Genomic DNA, 22,260 nt, shown 5'->3' on the forward strand with positions numbered 1-22,260 from the left:
CGTTACAACAGTGTATCTTCTATCTAATAATGGCTTTACTATAGTCCTATGATACAGCTTTTTAATTTATGAGCGAAAAAGAGCTTACACTAGACAACTCTAGTCAACAATATGGATTGATTATGTAACTCTGTAGAGATACTAAACAGGGAAGATAGCTAGTATAGTAATACAAATGTTACAATGCCTGCTGAATTATTGAGAGAATGAAATAAACAGTCGAAAAAGTGAAGAGCATAAGCCACAGATCGTGTGCGTGCGATCCGTACGTGTGAGTATCCTATGTATTAGCTTCATACAAGCACTTTGTAAAAGTTACCGGTTTAGTTAACAATAGCCCATTATAAGCCCAATTAAGTGATCCGGGTTAGCCCATTATAATCCGCGTTATGTTTTTGTTATTTCCACTTCACGTTGCTGTCTCACATTGCTCACGCACACATAAATATCAAACCTGATTTTGAAAACGAGAAACGGCTCTTTGTTCAAGTAACCGTTGTAGAGGCGGTGCTATAAACGTGAGTAATATATATATATATATAGGATTCACTTCGCAAAGGCAAAAGCCTTAAAGATTTCAGTTTTTTTAATTTTTCTGCGACTCCTTCGCCGGATCGATTTGTAAGTTTCTTTCCTTAGTTTTATGATATGAATCATCGGTTGATCTATCTTTCTCTTCGATTAGTAGTTTATGTAGTAGCGTTTCCAGAGTTTTAAAATCGCGTTTAGGTTGGTTTTTAATCCGAGATTTGTAGTCTTCTTCATCGAATTAACTTCTTAGGGTTTCTGAATCTTCTATAATCAATCAAAACGAAGACGATTGATTAAAGCCGTGGTTTTGATTAATCTCTGTTAACTTCTTAGGGTTTCTTAAGTTCTTTTGTATCGCTTTTGTGTTTTTGATATTCTTGATTTGAATATGTTTAATTAAACGGTTTCTGGGTTTTTTGTTGTTGTTGTTGTTGCAGTTGCGACTTGCGATTGAAGGTTGTATTTGGATTAGAAGACTCATTGTGATCACAGAGAGTTTCCGAGAGTTTCCAACATAATCATCTCTTCAGGTAAAAATCTCTTAATTGAGATCTAAAATATCAGAAACTATGGTCCTGAAATTGGAAAAAAGATAGTTACCTACGACTTTTTAACCGTTTTGTTCGGTTCAGAAACACACTAGCACGTTTGTGTCTTTATTATGACAAATGTCTGAATGGACTTGCTTGTGACAAAAGAGCCTTTTTATTGGTTCGAAAATCAAATGGGGTTATGGGAGTAGAAAAAGCCTCTGAAGGTTCAAGTTTCAGAGATCATACACACTAACTCGTCTGATTTTGGAACTCTCTGTAATGAAACAGTCTTACAGGAGTTGCCAGAAAACTGGAAAAAAACATCAAGCAGGCTTCTAATTGGCTTATAATTTGAGAGCTCATACACATTAAGGCCCCTGAACTGGAATATTTAACAGGGTCTGTATATTTTACAAGTGAACTAAAGCAATCTTTTTAATATTTTTTCAGGTATGTTTTGGAGACTCCTGAGAGAATTCAGACTTCAAGATAGGTATGTGTTTCTCCTAAACTTGTTATGAATTAGTTTATATCGTTACACACTTAATTTATGGCAGATGAACAAGAACCTCTCTGAAAATGGACTCTGCATATTATCAGCCCTCAGGTATGTAATTATATAATTTTATCAGTTTGCTTCTCTTACTTTTTTTGGTGATGGTTAGAAACTGTTTGATGTCAAAATATGAAACCAGTGTAGAGGATAAGACATGTGCTTCTCCTATGTTGATTAGTTGATATTGTTGTCTTATAAATCTGAAGTAGACATGTGGTTCTCTTATCGTTACTAATGTTATAGATCTATATTAACTTAATTGTACATCTGAAGTGACATTTGATTTTGACAGCGACTTTTTAAGTAAAAAAGTCTTGAATCTATTGTATGGAGATTGAATATACTTGGTTGGTGTGTAGTCTATGATTCAAACCCATGGTTTGAATTCTTTTGATTGTTGCTTTGTCTATGCTTTGAAGTTACAGCTTGAGTCTATTTGTTGTTATGTGGTCTATGCTTTAAAGCTATGGTTTGGATATGTGGGTTGTTTTGTGTTTTTTGATTACTTGAATCTCTGTATTGTGTGGTCTAATGCTAACCTAACCTGAATATGTTTATTGCTTGCATCATCTATGTCTATGATTTTTATTGAACATACAGTGTATGGCTTGAATCTACTGTATGGAGATTGAATATACTGGTTGTTGTATAGTCTATGATTTGAACACATGATTTTAAAATTTCTTTTGATTGTTGCTTTGATGTTACAGCTTGAGTTTCTTGAATCTGTTGGTTGTTTCGTGTTTTTTGCTTAATTACTTGAATATGCTTATTGCTTGCATCAGTCTATGATTCGAATTGAACATATGGCATGAATCTATTAATTGTTGCATGGTATATACGTTGATTGAACCCATTGCTTGAGTTGAGTTCATGTCTTTTGTAATTTGCTTGAATTATATTGATTGGTTAGTTGATTGAGTAACCATGAAAATGTTGTCTATGTTTAATATTCTTTGGATAGTGATCATTTCAAACAGTACCACAAATTCGTCTCGCCAAGGTTTCCTGCAAAACAAGTAGTGTCATAAGCTACAAGTTCTGTTTGCTTTTCTCTTTTTATGTCTTTGGTTCCGACAGTGAAGCCACAAAACCTCCTTTCTTCAGAACATGATTGAGTATGAAAGCAGATACGATTTCAGGCAAAACCAACCAATTATCTTTCGCCTGCATATGAATAACAGAGTCAAAATGAGCATGGAGAAGATTAAAGAAGAAGTAACATTCCAGATTATATCAAACTTTGCCTCAACGGAACCAAACTTTCATATCAACCAATCCCACAGCTTTTCCATATGGATGTTGCTTAGAAAATTCCACAAGATTCATGAAATCATGGTCACTTAGCTTCTAAGGTTTGCACAGTGTTCTTATTGGTTCATAATCCAGCTTCCTCCCTGAGAAAATATTGCATCATTGAAGTGCATTACGTTGTCAAAACAAGATGATTATCTCCAAGAGAACTTGAAGGATACAAAAGGATCACACAGCTGAAGTTACCTCGCTCAAGAGATATATAACCACAGAAAAGGATAAAAAGAAAGAATTACCTTAACAACTTCCACCTCCTGAAGTTGGATTACATTCTGTAAATTATCCTCTTCTGCAGTTGGTTCTTTGGCAAAAACATCAGAAACATAAGGAGAAGTAGTGACAGGGGTAGGCATTTTGCCTCTATGCATTGCGCAGAGCTTTCCAGTACCTTGATACCAATTTTTTCCTCCAATTGCGAAGTATGCAGTGTTAGAAAAACCAGTATCAAGATTTTACCTTTGCCTCGGTCAGAATCTGTATCATCATGCTCCAAGACCTTACCAATGAGCATTTCCATATCATCACAGTAAGAGACTGGATGAAGCTGATGTGTGTGCCAGATAAGGTCATCATCATAAGTCGGAGCACAAAACCTTCTGATAGAGAAACCCCTTATATCTAGCAACAACTTCTTGTCGAAAAATGTCATTGGGACCTCGAAACCTGTGGCAAAGAACACAATAGAAACAGAATCAGGAAGAAAAAGTTTGGTATTTGCGGTTACGATGATGATTCAGTGAAAAACCAATTTCAAGCTACTGGTGGTACTAAAAACGGTGCTGTAAAAATATATATATTTAGGCCATCTCCATTGGTTTATAAGGAAAGTGTTTTTACTAATAAAAAAAAAAAAGGTGAGGAAAGAGGAAGTGTCTCTAATCTCTATGCAGACGATATGCAGAGGAAGTGTCTCTATGCAGACGATATGAAGAGGAAGTGTCTCTAATCTCTATGCAGACGATATGCAGAGGAAGTGTCTCTAATCTCTCTAACCTCTTCAACCATTCTTGCTTTTGTGTCATTAGTAATCAGTTAACTGGTTCAGTTTAAAAAAAAATATAGAAAAATTAATTTAATGAAACTATGACTATCTTTTGAAGAATATGACCCATGATGGTGCTTATAGGAGAGTTTTTTTGTCCATCTAGAGTGTCCACATCATGAAAAGAACATTAAATATAATGACGACAAAAAATAATTAATTCATTTGTTTATGTATTATTCTTAATGGAAAAAAATATTAAAGGAAAACAATTTCTTTAAAAAAAATAAAAACATAAACTAAAATATAAACATCCAAAAAAATGAAATAACTAAATAAAAGACAACAAACTATCAAAATTAAAGTTGACTAGAGATTGTATCATAACTTATAAAAATGTAAATGTGTAAAAGTTTTTAAAAGACAAAATATAGGAGAAAGAGAAACTTATCATGATTGAATTCATAAATATTGGTAGCTGTTTTGTTAACAATTTTTTGGATATGATATTCATTTTGGTTTAGTCAACGAAAATTGATGTTTTAAAAACTAAATCAACGAAAAGTTTATGTTTTGAATGATCACATAAAACGTTCGTGATTTAAATGGCCAAAATTGAAAAGTTTGTCAAACATTAATTTATAGATGTTTTATATTGTACAGTGTTCATCTTACTATTAATGTTTCATACTGCAGAAAGCATTATCTTATCTTTTTCTTCGGGTCCTGTTGGTCCCTCTCAGCGAATTATTGAACTAATTTACGTTTTGTGAATTCAATTTCTTCATGGTTTCGAAGTTAGAGAGTGTCTCACTTTAATTTGGAAGAGAGGAAGAGAGACTTATCCCAAACAGCTAAGCTACTCGATGGAGCATTCGAGCGATGTGATGGTTGACTCCACCGAAGCTTCTGATCTCGACAAAGAAGAGCTTCCTCATGAGGTTAATCTTTTCTATCTTTCTCTCATATTTCCAATCATCAAGTGTAGGAACAAATGAACTTGGCTGATGTGTTTATTTTGTTCAGTTACTCTGTTTAATCCCACCATATGAAGGCAAAACTGTGCTGGAACTTGGAGCTGGTATTGGCCGTTTCACTGGTGAATTGGCTCAGAAGGCTGGTGAAGTTATCGCCCTCGACTTCATCGAAAGTGCCATTCACAAGGTTTTTTTTACTACTCCGCTAGCTGTTTCTATGTTGAAAAGTTTCTATTTTTACCATGGATTCATCTCATGTTGGTTTGTTTATTGGCTGATGTTGTGTTCTTGCAGAATGAAAGTGTTAATGGGCATTACAAGAACGTTAAGTTTATGTGTGCTGATGTAACCTCTCCAGACTTGAAAATAGCAGATGGATCTATCGATTTGATTTTCTCAAATTGGTTGCTCATGTATCTTTCTGACAAAGAGGTGACATCTGAATCTTTTACTCTTTTGACTTTGTAGAGAAGAAAGGCTAATCCTTTTGATGATGGTGATTGCAGGTGGAACTAATAGCAGAGAGAATGCTTGGATGGGTAAAGCCAGGGGGCTACATTTTCTTCAGAGAGTCTTGCTTCCACCAATCTGGGGACAACAAGCGTAAATCAAACCCCATTCACTACCGTGAACCAAGATTCTATACTAAGGTTCAATATTCACATATCATTGTTTATGTTACTAAGATCAAATCTCCTAAATATATTTAACTGTATACGTGACAATGTAATGCAGGTTTTCAAACAATGTCAGACAGGTGAAGCTTCTGGCAAATCATTTGAGCTCTCTATGGTTGGTTTCAAATGCATTGGGGATTATGTGAATAACAAGAAGAATCAGAATCAGGTAACAAAGTTTTCCTTATCAGATAGTTTAGTTTCCTTATCATTTGATCCCATAGAGTTACAAGAGGTTAACTTTATCATCTACTTGGTGGCAGATTTGCTGGATATGGCAAAAAGTTAGCTTGGAGAATGACAAAACCTTCCAGCGTTTCTTGGACAATGTTCAATATACGTCTAGTGGGATCTTGCTCTATGAGCGTGTCTTTGGGGAAGGATATAATAGCACTGGTGGATTTGGTAATTCCTCTTTTAACTCTTATCTTTAAAAGGATACATGCGTTTGTAAATGTTTACCCGCCTCTTGTCTCTAAGTTCATGGTTTCCTTAACAGAGACAACTAAAGAATTTGTGGCGATGATGGACCTTAAACCTGGACAGAAAGTTCTAGATGTTGGTTGTGGTATTGGTGGAGGTGACTTCTACATGGCTGAGAATTTTGATGTTCATGTAGTTGGAATCGATCTATCGGTCAACATGATCTCTTTAGCGCTGGAGCGTGCCATTGGACTCAAATGCTCAGTCGAGTTCGAAGTCGCGGACTGCAACACAAAAACATATCCCGACAATTCTTTTGATGTTATTTACAGCCGTGACACTTTTCTGCACGTCCAAGTATAAAGCAAAACTTCACACAACATATCTCTTCTTTTTCTCTCTTGAAGATGCTTTTTTTTGGTTATTATCATCTGCATCATTTGTCTCTCTGTTTAGGACAAGCCAGCTCTATTCAAGAAATTCTTCAAGTGGCTTAAACCAGGCGGTAAAGTTCTCATCACTGACTATTGCAGAATTGCTGATACTCCGTCTCTTGAATTCCAAGAGTACATGGTACGAAGACGATATGATCTCCACGGTGTTCAAGCTTACGGAAAAGTTTGTGTTTCTTTTCCTCATCAAACCTTTCATCTTTTTATGAATTCAGGGACATTTCATATTCTTATAGAGTTCTTATTTCTGTAGATGCTGAAAGAAGCAGGCTTTGAGGATGTGATTGCTGATGACCGTACTGATCAGGTGACTCCCACATACGTTTTGTTATACAGTTCTCAAAATGATGATTCTAACATAACCATTTTTTGACAGTTTGTACAAGTCCTCAGGCGTGAATTAGCAAAAGTGGAGAAAGAAAAGGAAGAATACATCAACGACTTCTCAGAAGTAAAAATAAATAAAGAGTTCTCACAATTAAATTTACTGCTTAAAACACATTTGTGTTGCGTTTCTCATATCAATCCAATAATCTGATTACAGGAGGATTACAATGGCATTGTAAGAGTATGGACAGCAAAGCTTCGAAAGACTTTATCTGGTGAACAAAAATGGGGATTATTCATAGCCAACAAGAAGTCAAATCTATAGTTACCCTCAACAAGAACTCTATAACCTATCCTCTTGTGATTCTCTTCCCTGGAGGACAATATTTTCTTGTTTTGCTATCTTGGAAATGCAAATTGAAAGAAAAACTAGTTGTGTTGTTCGATTTCTACTCCAGTCTTTGTGCCAGACAGAACCTGCATTGCTCTGATTTTCATAGATATTTTAAAATATCTGCCTGAGATAGTGTAACCGACTTCTCCAGAGAATTTATCAAGCTAAGCTTGTTCTTAGTATGATAAAGAAAAAAGAAAAAGATATGGGATAATATATGACTCCAGAGACAACAGAGCAATTAATGTCCAAGTAAGAGTCAACTCGTTCCATCATTTTGTTTATGAGCCTGGGATTCCCAGAAGAGTCTAACGGTGGAATAGATCAGAGAAGGCTCGGCCATTGCGCCATTACCGTAATCTCCACAGGCCAGTTTCTTCTTGATGGGCGGAATGAGAGTAATTCCAATCTCATCAAGCAACACAAGGTGCCGTTCAGTGAAAGGATTGTTCCACATCAAAGTGTTCATCGCAGGTACAACAAACAACGGTTTGCTATAATCCCACGCTCTTACTATACATGTCAACAGATTATCACATAACCCTCCAGCAATCTGTAAAAAGAGAAAGAACAACAGCTTTTTTTAGATCATGAACAACACAGAAAAATATGGAGCCAAAAAGCTAACTCTAGATCTTCTTCAGCTTACAGTTCCTATGATTATGTTTCTTGATGACAAGAATATGAGCCAAAGATAAAAAAAAAAAATCAGTACAGCGGCGATATATAAAGAGAAGTATGTTTAAATCATTAGAAGCAAACAATCTAAAGAATTTGTAAAAGCTATATCTTCAGCTACGCGCAACTTTATTAGAATCTTGAAAAAAGCAAAGAATATAGAGCCAAAGAAATCAACTCTAGTTCTTGAGATACACACTACTTTGTACATGATTCTGCTGCTTGATGACAATTAACATGACCCAGAGATTTACTCTAGACTATAGTTGGCATTATCAAACAATCTTGTCACAACAAATGTATCTTCTCATGGTGATACTTATATAATCAAGATAGAAGTATGTCACCGTCAACTCTAGCTCTTCAGCTAAGTTGCTTAGTGATTCTGCAGCTTGAACAAGAGCCAAAAAAGCTACTCTAGTAGACTATCCGATACTAAACAGGGAAGATCGTAATGAGAATAGTATTTTTTATACCTTGCCCAAAGTGTTAGCAGACAAAGGAGCAATGATCATAACATCAGCCCAGCGTCTAAGCTCGATGTGAAGCACAGGATCACCAATCTTGTTCCAGCTAGACCACTCATCTGCATCTGTATAGAAAGTCACATTCTGAGGAAGAGAAGGTTTATCCACGAAATTGAGAGATGATTTAGAAGCGACGGCTTTGACATCAGCCCATTCTGAGAAACAATGGCAGAGATTGCTGAACTTAATCGCAGCCACACTTCCACTTGCAGCCAGTAAGATACGAGGCTTCCTTGTTACATCATCCACTTGCATATTTATCGCTTCCTCCATCTCTTACATCTCCAAGAACAAATGATCAATTTTACTATACAACGTTGTTCCAGGGGTTACATGAAATCGATCAAAACGAAATGAGAGATTCAATAAATGGATCTCATAGAGCTTGTTGTTACCTTGTAAAGCCGAGGATGGAGGAATCTGCGAGAGAAACCCTAATTGAAGGAGAAATCGGAATCAAAATGATACCGCGACGGTTTTGTTTTGAGTTTGAAACAAGAGAAGACGGACAGACACAGAGAAAGAGAAGTCGACGTCATCACTGGTCAAACTAGTCGTTGACTGACTCGCCACAAATGGGCCTTACAAACTACATTTCGATACGATCCGAAAAGCCCAATTACACATACAGCAATGTTGTTTTTATCTACTGTGATTTAAATGTGATAGGCCGGTTAATTAGTTGAAAATTTTGGATTTTGAGAATGTCAGAATTAAACTCCAAATCTATAAACCTCAACAGAAAAAAAAAAGAATGTTAAAAGAATTCTTGACGACAAAAGACGTAGTAGCAAATCTATTCGGAAAGTTTCCCCTACATCTCAGAGCTACACAAAGACCATTAACAACTCTCTACTGTTTAAAAATCTGCCTCTCAACCTTAACGAACACGTAAACAAACAAACAAACAAACAATCCTAATGTGAAACATCAAACATCAACCAACCAACCAATCAGTCTTTCTTTCTCCCAACAAATGAGTCTAATCATCAGAGCTTTTACATCCTTGCCACTATCTCTTGAACCTCGTCAATTGCTGTAACTGCTGCTTTCAACTTGGCTGCAGCTTCTTTCACTTTCTTTTGCTGCAACAACATTTATTCAATTTCAACAACTTTTATCATCAAGATTCTTTCTTTCTTTCTTATTAGCTGAAACCTACACAAGACTATAGAAACCCAACCCCCATCTTTAAAACCAACCAAACTATATGACCATTCGATTCCATCTCCTAAAGGAATACTGGATGCATAATTGTACAATCCTGTTGAATATTAATGCTACTATCCTTTGTGATGATACACACATCATACATAATGTCTAAACCAAAATTGATGCAAGCATAGGGCGACCAGTAATACACTAATGTTAACCAAATCACTATACAAGTCTTCTATTAGAAGAGCTAGTTTGGTATAGTTGATGACTTACTAAGAGTGCGGTTCTTCTCTTGAGATCTCCGATGCCTGCAGCTACCGGTGCCACTGAAATGCTCTTTTGTTCATTCATGCATATAAAACCAGATTTTGACATTAGTCTACACATTTTTATAAACATACGGTTGTGTCTTACATTTACAAAACACTTGTAAATATTGACTCAAATGAAATTATATAAAGACTTACCAAGACCAATCACTTTCATTTCCAACATTATACCAAAAAAAGAAGAAGTCAAGATTCATGAAATACACCAAAATGCAGATAAGATGCACAATAAAAAACAAATACAAATAGTTATAGATTTTTGTATAAACAGGCCACATTTGAGACCAGACACAAATATAACACATTACTCTGAACTTTTTCCACTCTCTACAGAAGAAACAGTCAAGAAGAACAATATGGTATACGACCGTTTTACAAAATTATACAATCAAGATTTTGGAAATAACATCAAAATCCAGATACGATACACATTTTTTCTAAAATAGACCACATTTAAGACCAGAATCAAAATAACACGCTTCCCTGAAAAAATTTCTACACTATATATATGCATAGCAAACAGTCAAGAACAATGGTATAAGAGACCTTTTTCCAAATTATTTTTGACATTTTGTGAATAAAAAGCTAATGAAGTTGAAGACAAAATACCTTCTTCCTTGTCTTGCGCACAGGCTTTGCAGCAGCAGCTACCTCGACGTTAGGTTTCCGTCCACGTTTCTTAGCCGGAGCCACAGGAACAGTTGCATCCGCCACGTCATCTCTCTTCGGCCTCCCTCGTTTTCTTGAACCTTCTCCAGTAGCAGTAGTAACCACAGACGCGGGAGGGTTCGACCTCTTTGGCCTGCCACGCCTCTTCACACCCGCCGCAACAGACGCAGTGGGAACAGGAGCTACGTTTCTTTTCGGACGACCAACTGGTTTTTTAGCAGAAACGGCACCGTTTCGCGTGGAGCCAGATTTAGCCTTTGGAGGTCGACCACGGCCGCGTTTCTGGGAAGCAGTATTGTCGGGTGCTGCTGAGACGGCGGCGGAGACATCAGGTTGAAGCTTGTTGCCAGACGCATCTCCAGGTGTATCAGATCTTGGAGCTTCGGAACCAGTTCCGGGAGGAGTAGAAGCTGTTTTCGCCATGAGATCTGTAGTGTAGATCCGAATCAGACAAAAAAGAAAGAAAACATAAATCGGAATTCAAAACCCTAGAAAACGAACTTCAACGGAGACTACAGAAAACAACTAAAAAGCTCGATTTCCGGTAAAACCTTGAAGAAATTTCGAAGAAGACAGTAAAAAAAATGGCTGATTTCAAGCTGAGAGATGGATTAAACGGAACCGAAACCCTAGAGAACGGAGTAAGATTCAAAACAGAAACAATACAAAACTCGAGAATCAAGAAACGAAGATAGTAAAATCAACAGATTCAGACTCTCTCTCTCTATCTACTCTCTATCGCGTAGGAGCAAGGAAAAGATTTAAGAAAAGCTAGGGTTGGGAAATCTGCAATGTACGTACCTTGTTTCAGCTCAGGGAGAGAAGGATTCGCGAATGAGAGAGAGATGCTAAAGAAAGCTTCTTCGGGAAAATTATGGAAGAAGGAAGAAAGAAACTGCGAGGAGAAGAAACTTGGCGGAGAAGAAAGATAGTGTTGGCGGTTTAGAAGAAGGTGACCATGGCTGGGGAGCTTGGCTGCTTTGGGAGAGAGAGAGCAAAAGAACAAACGACCGAGAGAGAGAGGTTCAGAATCCGTTGCCTCAACCGATATGGGTCCACTCTTTTTATTTACTCTTTCTTTCTTTCTTTTTTCCTTTTTTTTAATCGATAATTTTCGTTTTTATCAGAAATTCAGAATTCCTTTACAATAATTTTTTTATTACTAAATCACTTCAAATTCAGGGGCATTAATTTTTGGTTTTTAAAATATTTAAAAATAATTTTTATAATGTTTTAAATTTTAGTAGAAAATGAAGAAACCTTGTATTATACATACAAATTTGGTGATTTCTTTTTTTTTCTGAAAAATATTTGATCAAACCAAAAATGAAAAGTGTACCCTACTTTTTTTCAAATTCAAATTTTTTTTTTTTGGAGAAAAAAGTATTGGAAAAATGGTGTTTTTTCTAATATAAATATTTTTTATTACTTCAAACTACAACTTTTCTAACAATAGAGAGAAACCAATTTTGGAACACAAAGACATGTACAATATTTAAGACTCTAAACAAGTATCAGTGTAAAACTACACAAAGCACAAAAGACCCAGCTGCAATCTCAAACATAATGTATAAATTTCAACATCTTCAAAACCTGCAATATTGTTCTTGAAACCACAAACTTTGCATTATCAACAAAATCCACTAGGTTTTCACCTTTCAAAATGTTACCAAGAAGTAAATAAGATGGATCTTTTTTTATTAAATGATGTGTTTTGAGTAGAATCAAAATCGTTAAATGGTGTGAGTGAAGTGGAAACAGTTCTACCTGCTACCTAATTTTTGTCACTAGTAGTTAAGATAGGATTTCTAAGTTGAAACGAAGCAACTGACACAAGCAACATTTAATTTAAAATGGATTAAGAGAAAAAAGAAGAAACCATCATACAAGTGGACGTGGTCGTAAAAATTACAATAAGCGTTTTGATGATACAAACATCAACAACTCCTAAAAAGCCTAAGAGAGACAAAATAGAAGGACAAGAGTAGAGTGAGTCTAAGAAACATTGAGGAAAACAAAAGAGCAAAATAGCCTACACAAATATGGACGATGGAGAGACATGGGGAGTGAGAGCATAAACAATGGTAACATCCTAATTCACCTTTACAGACATTACCCTACCTCTCCTTGTTGTTTGGTTAGAGACACAAATCATCATCATCATCATCATCATCACATTCTTCTTTTTGTTGTTTCCTCTCCTGCAAACATCCCTTATATGATTTAAAAATTCCATGAAACACACAACACGCAAACCCATCACCACCACTTGCTAGCTTTTCTTTTTTATAAGGTTGTGTCAAGGTTCTCTCTAGAACAGAGCTTCTTGCATTGCCTCTGCTTCTGTCTGTGCTTGTGTTTGTCCTTGTCCCTCTGCCTCAGGTTCGGTTTCAGGGTGTTCCTCGTCGTCTGGCTGCTGCACTGTTTCCATGTGCTGTGGCTCGTTTGTTGTCTCTGTTTCTGTTACTGTTAATCCTTCCAGGTCCTGTATGGCTTGAACCACCGCTTGATTTTCACTTCCTCCCATCTCAGACTTCAACACAATAACAATATCCTTAGCTCTCGCTTGCTGCATAAATGAGAGATATCAAAACCAACCATAAGCAATTAAGCACGATGAAACCAAAGAAACGACCATACTGTGTTTTAAGTTCATTAGATAACTTACAAACAATTCGAACTTCTTCTTAAGTTCTCCATAGTCATCATCTTGTTGTCCAGAAGCTCCCTTTGACACCTCAATCTATGTTTATAAATCGCAATAGTAAAGATTTAGTTTAGATAACTCATCAACCTCAACAATATTATAATAGTCTCACAAATTATAGTGCACAGCCGACAGTAATAGAGAGACTTGGAAATACACAAATTCTTGAACTATGATTGAATAACCAAAACTATACTTAAATGAAAGCAATTCCTATGTAAATTCCCCACACATCAACTGAACAATAAAGCGAGCCACCAACCACTAGTTCTTGATTACCAAACAAAGAGAAGTCTTAAATTAATAGTACACCAAAAACCAGATAAATATAGGCCAAAAGCAGAGAGATACGAATATAATTAAAACACTTGAAACTAATTAGATACTCACACGCTCGGCTCGAAAGAGACAATGTTCAGAATGGAAAGAAAGTGACACTTATTCACAAGACAAAAGTTCCAACCTTTTTTCTATTTGACTCTAGAAAGTTTGAAAAAAAAATCAAGTTCTATATTAGCCTCGGGCTTGAGAATTCTTACTTTGAGATGGCAGAGACACTGAAAAAACAGAGAAAAATTGTACCTTTCTGGGTCGTCCTACAGGTCTTCCAGTACGAGGGAATCGTCTCATCGGCTTCATAGGTTTCCTGATAACACCACCGATCTTAGGAGGCCGTCCTCGTCCTCTTTTCTTGACTGCAACACCCTCTCCTCCACTAATTGGTGGTGGTGGTGGTGCAACAGAGGAAGCACCAGCATCAACTCTCTTTGGTCTCCCTCGACGTCTAACACCACCATTAGCAACGTACGGGAACACCGAAACTGGAGCTGAGACTACCGTTGGCTTCCTCTCCCTCCCTGCAGCTCTTCCACTCGGAGGCCTACCTCTTCGTTTCACAGTCTCCACACCGCTTGAAACGGTAGCAGCAGCAGCCTTCACTGTCGGCGAAGTTCCATCTTTTCTAGGACGACCCGGAGGTCTCTTAACCGGAGACGGTGCCTGTATCTGTGGCTGTACCGGTGCCTCCTCTGGTCGAGAAACAGGTAATTCAGTTTGTTCCCAGGTGGGTTTCCCGTTAGTCTGAGGTTGAACTTGAACATCGGGTTTGGCTTTTGGAGGTCGACCACGGCCACGCTTCTGAGTCGGAGGAGTAGAAGAAGCCGCGGCCGGATCAGGTAAAGGTTGGTTCTCGTTGACTGTGAAATCAGATCTGGGAGGCTCAACACCAGAAGCAGCAGCTACACTAGTAGGAGGAGGAGGAGGGTTAGCTGCTAACTTGTAAGACTTCTTAACCATCATAAGAACCCCACTGTTCTTCAAAGTCTTGAGATGGTGTGTCAACAAAGCACCATGAGCTGTAGGTATCCCAGTGTAAATTCTCTCTATATACCTCGAAATCGCTTGCTTGCTTGACCCATCTGGTTCGTTCAACGCTGCAATCGCCGTACAAATCATCTGAAAAATGAAAACTTTCAGTTCACTGAAACTAATTTAGAAAAAAAAAAGCCCTAAACTTTATTTATATATATTTTGAAGTCAAAATGTAAGAATGAAGTCAGATGAGCTTACGTCGGAGTAAGGAGGATGGCTATAGGATGGATGAGTAGGAACCGGAGGTGTTGGCTGCGGAGGCGGAGCTTGGAAGAGATGGTTGTTGTTTGGCGGCGCGACGGCGAAGAAAGGGTTGTTTGGAGAGGCGAAAGGGTTGGAGTTGGTGAAAGGAGGGAAAGATGTGATGAACTGAGGAGGAGGATGATGAGGATCATTGGTTACAGAGAGAGAAGGATCCATGGATTTAGAGAGAGAAAGCAAAAAAAATAAAAATACAGAGCAAGGGAGAAGGTGATGAGATTTTGATTTTAGGATTTTTTTGTCCTTTTTTTTTTTGTTTTAAAGTTTTTTCTCTCTTTAAATTTTTCAGATAAAATTAAAAAGTTTTGTGAGAGGGAGAAGATTAAAATAAAAATAAGTTAGGTTGAGAGAGAGAGAGAGAGATGAGAACGACGAAAGGTTGTGAAGAGTTAAAATCTGACCGTTGAAAGTGTATTTTGGTGCCGGTTTACGACACGGATCGATGACGTGGCGTTTTGTTTTTGGTTATAAAAATTGAGTTTTGTGTTTCTTTGCAGTGTTTTTTTTTTCCTTTCTTGTTTCTTCTATTCAACCATATTAATTTATACTATATATAAAAAAATTCTAATTTTAATAGTTTTCAAAAAAAAACATTTCATACTAATAAATTTATAATTTTTTCAGTTTTAACTTTCTTTTAGAATAAGATTTATCAATAGTTTTGGTTCTATGAAAAATTGATTAAATGGATTATGATGTGCATTAGCACCAAATGCACCATCTCATACTTTTTTCCCCACGTAAATGGTAGGTACTTCACAGTTTAACAAAAAAAAAAAACCAAAAATGAAATGGTATTTCACTATTTTATATAGTAATTGAAAGATTTTTACGAAAAATTCGTCAAGGCAATCTTCAACTGGTTTTAAGTCAACTCATAGACATAGATTTTTAAGTCAACTGGTTAACAAAGCTGAAACAAATGTTGGCATTGAAGGCATACACATCACTCGACTTGCATCTATTGATTAATCATTTCTTGTTCATCAATGATTCTTCGTTCTTTTGCAAAGTAAAAGCCAACAATTGCATAAAATTAGCTGAGATGTTTGCTAATTATGAGAAGTGAGTGTTTGAGCCAAAGCATTGACAAGAAAACAAGGAATTTGCTATTCAGAAGTAGATGGAACTGATTCTGACACATGTTGTTAAGCTCATAAGTAAACCTTAGTAATTCTCAAATATTAAAAATTGGGAAATTAACAAGTATGTACTGAAAACAATATGATAAAACATGAAACTATACATTTTAAAAATTAAAAGATTATATAGAAGAATTTGAGATATTTACATTACAAAAAAAAAAATCTAAAAATGTCAATAAAATTTTAATGAACACTTTTTGTGGCTTATTGGCAATTGCTAGCACGAGAAATCAGCTAAAGCCCACGATTGGCCTGTCTTCTGTACGTACATATTATAATCTAGTGTATGTATGTACATCTTTGGTGTCACGTTAACTGAGAATTCGTGAACACAACTTTATGGATGTACATCTTCAGTTTTGGTATCATATGCCTTCCTCGTCCAAAAGTCCTCTCTATGAGTCGTCTTTAACTCTTTATCATTATCTTTCCAAGTAAAATTCAGTAGGTCAAAATAGATCAAATGGTTGTGAAATGGTCTTTAGAGTTTTTGGAATTCGAGAGTTTGTGTTGTAATTGAGATGTAGCCAACTGAACTTGCTGCTGTTTACAGTTGTCTGCTTGAGAGTATACCAACTTCAAATAATATTCTAAGCAATGTACTCATAAGTGTAAAAAAACAAATATGAAAACAGAACCAATGGATCAAAATATCATGTTTGTGGATTCCGAAAATCGAAAGAACAAAAAATAAATCCTCAAAACACTAATTCAGAAGAGAAGACTTTTAAAGTCTGATGGAAAAATTGGAGAGATTAAATAAACTTGTCATCTCTAATAACGACCAATACCCCAAACCCTGATAATTCCATCAGTGTAGCCACTGAACAAAGTGTTTCCATCTGCACTCCAGTTCAAGCTTGTGCAGTAGATCACCTGCATTTTGCATTCCACGTTAGAACACAATGTACCTCAGAACAGAGATTAAGCAACAAGTAGAGCCTAGACTGAAACAGTTACTTTAAACCCATATCACATCAGTTCCGACATTACAATTAAGAAATCTATGACCAGAGCTAACTATACTCTCTTGTCTATAGTTCATCAATCAAATCAGAAATGCATCTTGAGAAACTAAACTATACCATGAGAAAATTAAGGCATTTCTTTCAGAAAAAGTCTCATCTTTTAGAGCAATGGCTAACTGAGTAGAAACTAACCGAGGAAAACTCAGCATTACTTTTGTTTCACCAGCAACAAAACTTAGAACTAGACAATTCACCACAAGATGATAACTATAGAAAACAGAAGAGAAGTATACCTTGGTCTTGTTTCCGGTTCCAACAGCACCATCAGACTTCTCAGCTTCAACCTTGAGATCAACCTTGAGATCCTCAACAACACTCTTGCTCTCAAGATCCCAGATCCTAATGCTATTCTCTGTTGCTGCACACAACCAGTACCTATTGGGACTAAAGCAAAGTGAATGAATAATAGAGCCAGCCTCAAGAGAATACAACTTCTTCCCTTCAGCCAAATCCCAAAGCAAGATCACACCATCTTTCCCACCACTGGCACATAAAGAACCATCCGGTGACACAGCCACTGTGTTAAGGTAACCAGAGTGACCAGCAAGAGTGTTCCTAAGCTTACAATTCTGGAGATTCCACACCTTCACAGTACGATCCCAAGAAGCAGATACAATGGTTGGCTCATGAGTGTTAGGACTAAACCTCACACAGCTAACCCAATCACTGTGGCCATCACCTTCAGAAATGGTGTACTTGCACTCACCAAGTGTGTTCCAAAGCTTAATCGTACGATCACGAGAAGCAGACACAATCTGACGGTTATCAGTAGAGAAAGCTACAGAGAGAACATCCTTCTTGTGACCAACGAAGCGACGAGTAGATTCTCCGGTGGCGAGATCCCAGAGACGGAGCTCACCGTCCCAGCTCCCTGAGAGAGCGAATTGTCCATCGGAGGAGAGAACAACGTCTTCGACGAAGTGAGAGTGGCCAGTCATCCTACGCTGAGCAACACCGTAAGACTTGTCTTCCTTTGTCAGTTTCCAGAGGATGATTGATTTGTCACGCGACGAGGTGACGATAACGTCGGAATTATCGACCGGAGTGGCGATGGCGGTGACCATATCGGTGTGGGCACACATTGTGCCTTTCAACACGAGTCCCTCAGCCATGGTTTAGGGTTTGAGAATAGGATTTAGGGTTTCGTGAGGCGACGACACAGAGGGAGAGCAAAATGGAGGTAACAAGAAACGAGATTTTATACCTCCGACAAAAAAAAATATAATTAGGGTTTTTTCGAGTCTTCTTATTTGGGCCAAGACTTAAGGCCGAATTAGTGTACATGGGCTTTAAACTCAAAGTAGATTTTTCTTCTCTTTTTCGAGTGATGACGATGATAGTAGATCTATCATTCTTTTCTTTCTTTCTTTTTTTTTTGTCATCGGTAGATCTATCATTCTTGATATTGAAAATTACATTTTATAATGGGATGTGTTTGTTTTGTCTGTGAATGCAGCATTAAGAGATTTTCATAGAGCTAATTGCTGTTTTAATCATCTCAACTTTAAAATATGTCTTGTTACAATGGACTTATGGAGTGACATTATTGTTTTGGCTGTGAATGTCTTATTGAGGAATCAATCATCCCACATATTAAATAATTAAGAATTATAAAAATTTTAGAAGAGGATGTGATTTGTCTCCTAAAATAATAAAAATTAAATAACAAGGTTTTGTAATGAAAGATTGATTGTCCTTAGTTCATCCTTAAAACTATAATCGGTCGGGCATTAGACCAATATTATAAATCCAAAATAATTGCACAGTGCATTGAGAAAAGATATCCGGTTTGTAGTTAAGAAGATTTTGTTGGGGTATCTTATACCACGTGTAATTCTATGAGTGGTTAGAGCATTGTAAAAAGAAAAACATTTTTCATTTTCTTCTTTCTTCAAATAATTAACAAGGTTTTTAAACTTTGTATCAGTTTAATATAATATTTGTGTGATTTAATAAATATGTTTGTATATTTTTATGTTTATTATTTTCACTTCATTGTTTTTCTTTTAAAATAATGTTGCATTGTATTTTATGTTTCTTTTGATTTCCAAATCAATTTTATGTTTCTTTATATGCTTTCAATTTAAAAGTTATTTTTTATTTTAAATATTTTAATTTTTTATATTATAAAACTATTAAATTTTTAAGATTTTACAGGTTAAACCAATAATTAACTCAAAAACTTTAGTTCTTATCAGAACCTCTTACACTATTATAATACTAAAAACTCCTAAGCTACATCCTCAAACTTCCTCAAACTTATGCATTTAAGGATGCTCTTAGGAATAATAAAATAATGACTGTTTTGTAAGTAAAGTTGATTAGCCATATGGTTTTGTAAGTAAGTTTTTAATCATATTTAGATTTAATCTTATTAACAAGTCGTTTTGATAACCATATGAGTCATGAGACAGAGAGAACTCTACCGACAAGCTTCTGATGAAATAGAAACAAAGTCGGTTCAATTAAAGTAAACAAACCGAGTTCGGGCCATTTCAGCTTGTTGTAAGAAGTACGAACACAACAACTTCGACTTGCTGCCCCGACCGTGGGGGATACAACTTCGAAGAAGAAGAAGACTCTCGTTTTGGGGAATAACATGAAATGATTGATTATACTAAAACCCTCTTTTTCTTTATCATGTTTTATCCATTGATTCGATCACCTCTCTGACTCAAAAAATCACCGCTCTCGCCTGCAAAGTTTTCTCCTTTATCAAGCCGAGCGAACGAGGCAACCCAATTCGTGAATTTTCATCTTTCTTCGTGTTTTTTCTCAGCTATGCATCTCTCGGTTCGACTTCAGAGTAAGTAAGCGTCACCAGCAGCCATGGATTTCGTCAGGTTCTTGTTCTCTTCATCCTTCTTTATAATTGTTTACTGTTTTCGTGAAAATTCGAAATTTAGTTTCTTGCGTTCTCTCTCCAATACTTCCAATTCCTTAGGAAAGGGTTTATGGTGAATAAAGTTAGGGTTTTTAATTGATTCGATACCTTGTGATAATTAAATTAGGGGTTTTTGGAGGAAGCATAGAAGAAAGGTCTTGGTTACGGCTGGTTGTTTAGGAAGTGGGTATTTGCTCTACAAACTATACAATTCCCATACTCGTAGGCTTGCTGATTTGGAACGAGAACTCGCTTACGAGCGTGAAAATGACGAACTCATCAAAAACCAGTTAAGTTCTGAGCTAATTTAAAACTCAGCCTTTTGAATTCTCTGTTCTTATGGTTTCTCTTACTGATCTGTCCTGTTTATGTTCTTTTAGAATGAAGGCACATTTCGAGAATATACAGTTGATTGTGGATTCGACCACACTGCCTCACACATTGCAGTATTTAAGTGTCCGCATAAGCGAAGAGATCGATGTCTCTGATGTTATGGAGAGACTGAACAAAGGGAAAGGACTGTTGAGTCCACCTGAGAAGCTTCAGCTCTGGGACGAGCTTAAGATTTTGAGTATGCACTGCAGTCACCTACTTACTCTTATCAAAATTTTCTGTTTCTTACATGTATTCATGTTATTATGTGTTGTTATTTGCCAGGTTTCACGAGGATGGTTTTGTCTCTGTGGTCTGTGACAATGCTTAGCTTATATATTAGGGTTCAAGTCAACATTTTAGGCAGACATTTGTACGTTGACACCGCGCGAGCTCTTGGCCGCTCTCATGTACTTGTAAGATAATATGCTTCCCACTCTTCTTTGTATTAATCGATACTGCGCATGCTCTTTCCTGCTCCCATTTGGTCGCAAGCATGAAGTCAGTGTACTTTACTTATTCCATCCCCAACAAGCTATTTCTAGGGAAAACTCATTGGTCTATTTCTTTGAGACCTTGTACAATCACGTCTCTAGTGGTTCTGGCTGATTTGGATTAAGATTTTGGAGTCACCTACTCTTTCTTTTCCCTTCTGAAAAATTGAAGTGTTGTACTCTTTTTAGTCTTTGACATAGTTCTGGTTACCTTTTAAAGTTCCTGCTTGTCCTGTGATCTGCTTGCCGTGTGAGCTTTTAACAGTTTTTTCATGTTTTTTTTTGTTTGGCAGGAAGAGTTAGATCTCATTGATAGAAATGATGAACAGAAGTTTTTGTCTAGTGCTGATTTTCTTGTCACCAATGCAATGCCAAGTTTGATTTCAGATATGCAGGATGCAGCGAGGGAAGTTCTTAAAGGGTACCTTCCTTAATGCATATGCAGATCATCATAAGTTGACATTAATTGGGAGAAGCTAACATATATAAGTTTGTGTTGCAGAAAGCAGTTAAAAGATGTAATTACCACAAGAGTTCTTCAAGAAACTGTGATGCGGATTATGGATGTGTTTATGAGCACTGGGAGTCCACATCACTGGGTTGATTATTTAATGATGCCTCAAGACAAACAGCTTTCAAGAAACACAAGTGGTGACTCTTCTGATGAATCTATGTCCAAGTTTCATCAACTTATGGTTGAGACCAGAGAAGTACTCATCAGGTAAGAAATGTCTCTCTGCTAAGATTAACACACAAATTTTCCTCTTTATTAAACTAATGTATGATTGTGGAATAAACTTATCTCTTTGTATCTTTCTTGTTGCAGCACTGAATTCACAAATATAGTGGAAATTTCGCTCAAGTGTTTCACGGACGCGTTGATAGAGGAAATGGAAATGCAGACTGTAGCAGGTGGTTTGGCTACAGGGAAACCATTGGCAAAGGTCTTACCACACATTGAGAAGACAATGCATGTGATTACAGTTGAACCAAGCAAGAACCAGTTCTTACAACTCATCAGAGATCTGCCTGAAGTTAAACTCTTTTTTACCCTTTTATACGCTAATATGCCGCAATAGCAACTTTTCTTTGTTCCCTTAGCATATTCCCCAAAGTGTTTGCGATTTGCTTTCTTTTTTGGGGGTCTTATTAGCTTCCAAGAAATGCAGGAATTTTTGTGTTTTGTTGAGCTTGTAGCCTTGTAGAATCCAAGTTAATTTACTTCTTTTCTTTGTTATGGTTAGAAGAAAACATTTTTTTAGTTGGAAACTTTGATTATAAAATAAGTAAAGGAACTTTCGTTTTTGAACTTGTAAATATGTAACATTTAAAGTGTCCACGATCCCTCCATTGCGGCCGGGTCTTGTACACAAGTCAACGGAACCAAGGTTGATATTTCCAATCTACATCTACAAGTACAATATTTATACACAAATATATCGGTCATTTATGAGATTACCAGAGAACCAAA

The 22,260-nt window shown here is 36.6% G+C and overlaps 6 protein-coding genes across 8 annotated transcripts; 2 read left to right on the forward strand and 4 right to left on the reverse strand.

Moving 5' to 3' along the window:
- Positions 1–561: 561 nt before the first annotated feature.
- LOC17897253 (phosphomethylethanolamine N-methyltransferase) lies at positions 562–7,227 on the forward strand. The gene is made up of 14 exons (XM_006303499.2): positions 562–621; positions 969–1,061; positions 1,515–1,671; positions 4,715–4,857; positions 4,943–5,080; positions 5,188–5,325; positions 5,400–5,543; positions 5,629–5,739; positions 5,834–5,975; positions 6,070–6,350; positions 6,450–6,611; positions 6,699–6,752; positions 6,822–6,896; positions 6,990–7,227. Exons 3-14 carry the CDS (start codon positions 1,644–1,646, stop codon positions 7,095–7,097), a joined length of 1,524 nt encoding a protein of 507 aa, XP_006303561.2. The 5' UTR covers positions 562–621; positions 969–1,061; positions 1,515–1,643; the 3' UTR covers positions 7,098–7,227.
- Positions 7,228–7,273: 46 nt separating this feature from the next.
- Positions 7,274–8,885, reverse strand: LOC17900701 (probable phosphopantothenoylcysteine decarboxylase). 3 transcript variants are annotated; one of them, XM_023777400.1, is made up of 3 exons: positions 8,767–8,885; positions 8,321–8,678; positions 7,274–7,719 (listed from the first exon to the last, which is right to left on the reverse strand). In XM_023777400.1, the coding sequence occupies exons 2-3, from the start codon at positions 8,642–8,644 to the stop codon at positions 7,426–7,428; spliced, it is 618 nt and encodes a 205-aa protein (XP_023633168.1). In that variant the 5' UTR covers positions 8,645–8,678; positions 8,767–8,885; the 3' UTR covers positions 7,274–7,425. The 3 variants fall into 3 exon arrangements, with proteins under 3 accessions (XP_023633168.1, XP_006303525.1, XP_023633169.1); XM_006303463.2 differs by having other exon boundaries at positions 8,321–8,646; positions 8,767–8,884; XM_023777401.1 differs by having other exon boundaries at positions 8,321–8,653; positions 8,767–8,884.
- Positions 8,886–9,076: 191 nt separating this feature from the next.
- On the reverse strand, positions 9,077–11,560 carry LOC17900178 (putative DNA-binding protein At1g48610). Its single transcript, XM_006305821.2, has 4 exons — positions 11,329–11,560; positions 10,468–10,955; positions 9,803–9,865; positions 9,077–9,456 (listed from the first exon to the last, which is right to left on the reverse strand). Exons 2-4 carry the CDS (start codon positions 10,948–10,950, stop codon positions 9,370–9,372), a joined length of 633 nt encoding a protein of 210 aa, XP_006305883.1. The 5' UTR covers positions 10,951–10,955; positions 11,329–11,560; the 3' UTR covers positions 9,077–9,369.
- Positions 11,561–12,355: 795 nt separating this feature from the next.
- LOC17899949 (proline-rich receptor-like protein kinase PERK13) lies at positions 12,356–15,102 on the reverse strand. Its single transcript, XM_006307342.2, has 4 exons — positions 14,804–15,102; positions 13,817–14,689; positions 13,196–13,270; positions 12,356–13,096 (listed from the first exon to the last, which is right to left on the reverse strand). The coding sequence occupies exons 1-4, from the start codon at positions 15,023–15,025 to the stop codon at positions 12,839–12,841; spliced, it is 1,428 nt and encodes a 475-aa protein (XP_006307404.1). The 5' UTR covers positions 15,026–15,102; the 3' UTR covers positions 12,356–12,838.
- Positions 15,103–16,594: 1,492 nt separating this feature from the next.
- On the reverse strand, positions 16,595–18,206 carry LOC17900569 (receptor for activated C kinase 1B). The gene is made up of 2 exons (XM_006305292.2): positions 17,273–18,206; positions 16,595–16,887 (listed from the first exon to the last, which is right to left on the reverse strand). Exons 1-2 carry the CDS (start codon positions 18,149–18,151, stop codon positions 16,786–16,788), a joined length of 981 nt encoding a protein of 326 aa, XP_006305354.1. The 5' UTR covers positions 18,152–18,206; the 3' UTR covers positions 16,595–16,785.
- A 1,308-nt stretch (positions 18,207–19,514) lies between these two features.
- Positions 19,515–22,098, forward strand: LOC17899241 (peroxisome biogenesis protein 3-2). Its single transcript, XM_006305908.2, has 7 exons — positions 19,515–19,882; positions 20,051–20,212; positions 20,304–20,494; positions 20,581–20,711; positions 21,083–21,210; positions 21,292–21,510; positions 21,616–22,098. Exons 1-7 carry the CDS (start codon positions 19,869–19,871, stop codon positions 21,866–21,868), a joined length of 1,098 nt encoding a protein of 365 aa, XP_006305970.1. The 5' UTR covers positions 19,515–19,868; the 3' UTR covers positions 21,869–22,098.
- The last annotated feature ends 162 nt before the right edge of the window (positions 22,099–22,260 follow it).

Source organism: Capsella rubella, unplaced genomic scaffold (genome assembly GCF_000375325.1).
Source record: "Capsella rubella cultivar Monte Gargano unplaced genomic scaffold, Caprub1_0 scaffold_1, whole genome shotgun sequence".
Taxonomy (NCBI): domain Eukaryota; kingdom Viridiplantae; phylum Streptophyta; class Magnoliopsida; order Brassicales; family Brassicaceae; genus Capsella; species Capsella rubella.

Coding starts and splice junctions, on each gene's coding strand:
- LOC17897253 (XM_006303499.2), top strand. CDS start 1,644: ATGGACTCTGCATATTATCAGCCCTCAG. Junction 5,081..5,187: donor TCGAAAGTGCCATTCACAAG/GTTTTTTTTACT, acceptor GTGTTCTTGCAG/AATGAAAGTGTTAATGGGCA. Junction 6,351..6,449: donor ACACTTTTCTGCACGTCCAA/GTATAAAGCAAA, acceptor CTCTCTGTTTAG/GACAAGCCAGCTCTATTCAA.
- LOC17900701 (XM_023777400.1), bottom strand. CDS start 8,644: ATGGAGGAAGCGATAAATATGCAAGTGGATGATGTAACAAGGAAGCCT. Junction 7,720..8,320: donor CTGCTAACACTTTGGGCAAG/GTATAAAAAATA, acceptor CTCTTTTTACAG/ATTGCTGGAGGGTTATGTGA.
- LOC17900178 (XM_006305821.2), bottom strand. CDS start 10,950: ATGGCGAAAACAGCTTCTACTCCTCCCGGAACTGGTTCCGAAGCTCCA. Junction 9,866..10,467: donor TGCGCAAGACAAGGAAGAAG/GTATTTTGTCTT, acceptor AATGAACAAAAG/AGCATTTCAGTGGCACCGGT. Junction 9,457..9,802: donor AGAGAAGAACCGCACTCTTA/GTAAGTCATCAA, acceptor ATGTTGTTGCAG/CAAAAGAAAGTGAAAGAAGC.
- LOC17899949 (XM_006307342.2), bottom strand. CDS start 15,025: ATGGATCCTTCTCTCTCTGTAACCAATGATCCTCATCATCCTCCTCCT. Junction 14,690..14,803: donor GCCATCCTCCTTACTCCGAC/GTAAGCTCATCT, acceptor TTCATTTTTCAG/ATGATTTGTACGGCGATTGC. Junction 13,271..13,816: donor CTGTAGGACGACCCAGAAAG/GTACAATTTTTC, acceptor TTATAAACATAG/ATTGAGGTGTCAAAGGGAGC.
- LOC17900569 (XM_006305292.2), bottom strand. CDS start 18,151: ATGGCTGAGGGACTCGTGTTGAAAGGCACAATGTGTGCCCACACCGAT. Junction 16,888..17,272: donor GAACCGGAAACAAGACCAAG/GTATACTTCTCT, acceptor TGCAAAATGCAG/GTGATCTACTGCACAAGCTT.
- LOC17899241 (XM_006305908.2), top strand. Junction 20,495..20,580: donor GGACGAGCTTAAGATTTTGA/GTATGCACTGCA, acceptor GTTATTTGCCAG/GTTTCACGAGGATGGTTTTG. Junction 20,712..21,082: donor TTGGCCGCTCTCATGTACTT/GTAAGATAATAT, acceptor TTTGTTTGGCAG/GAAGAGTTAGATCTCATTGA.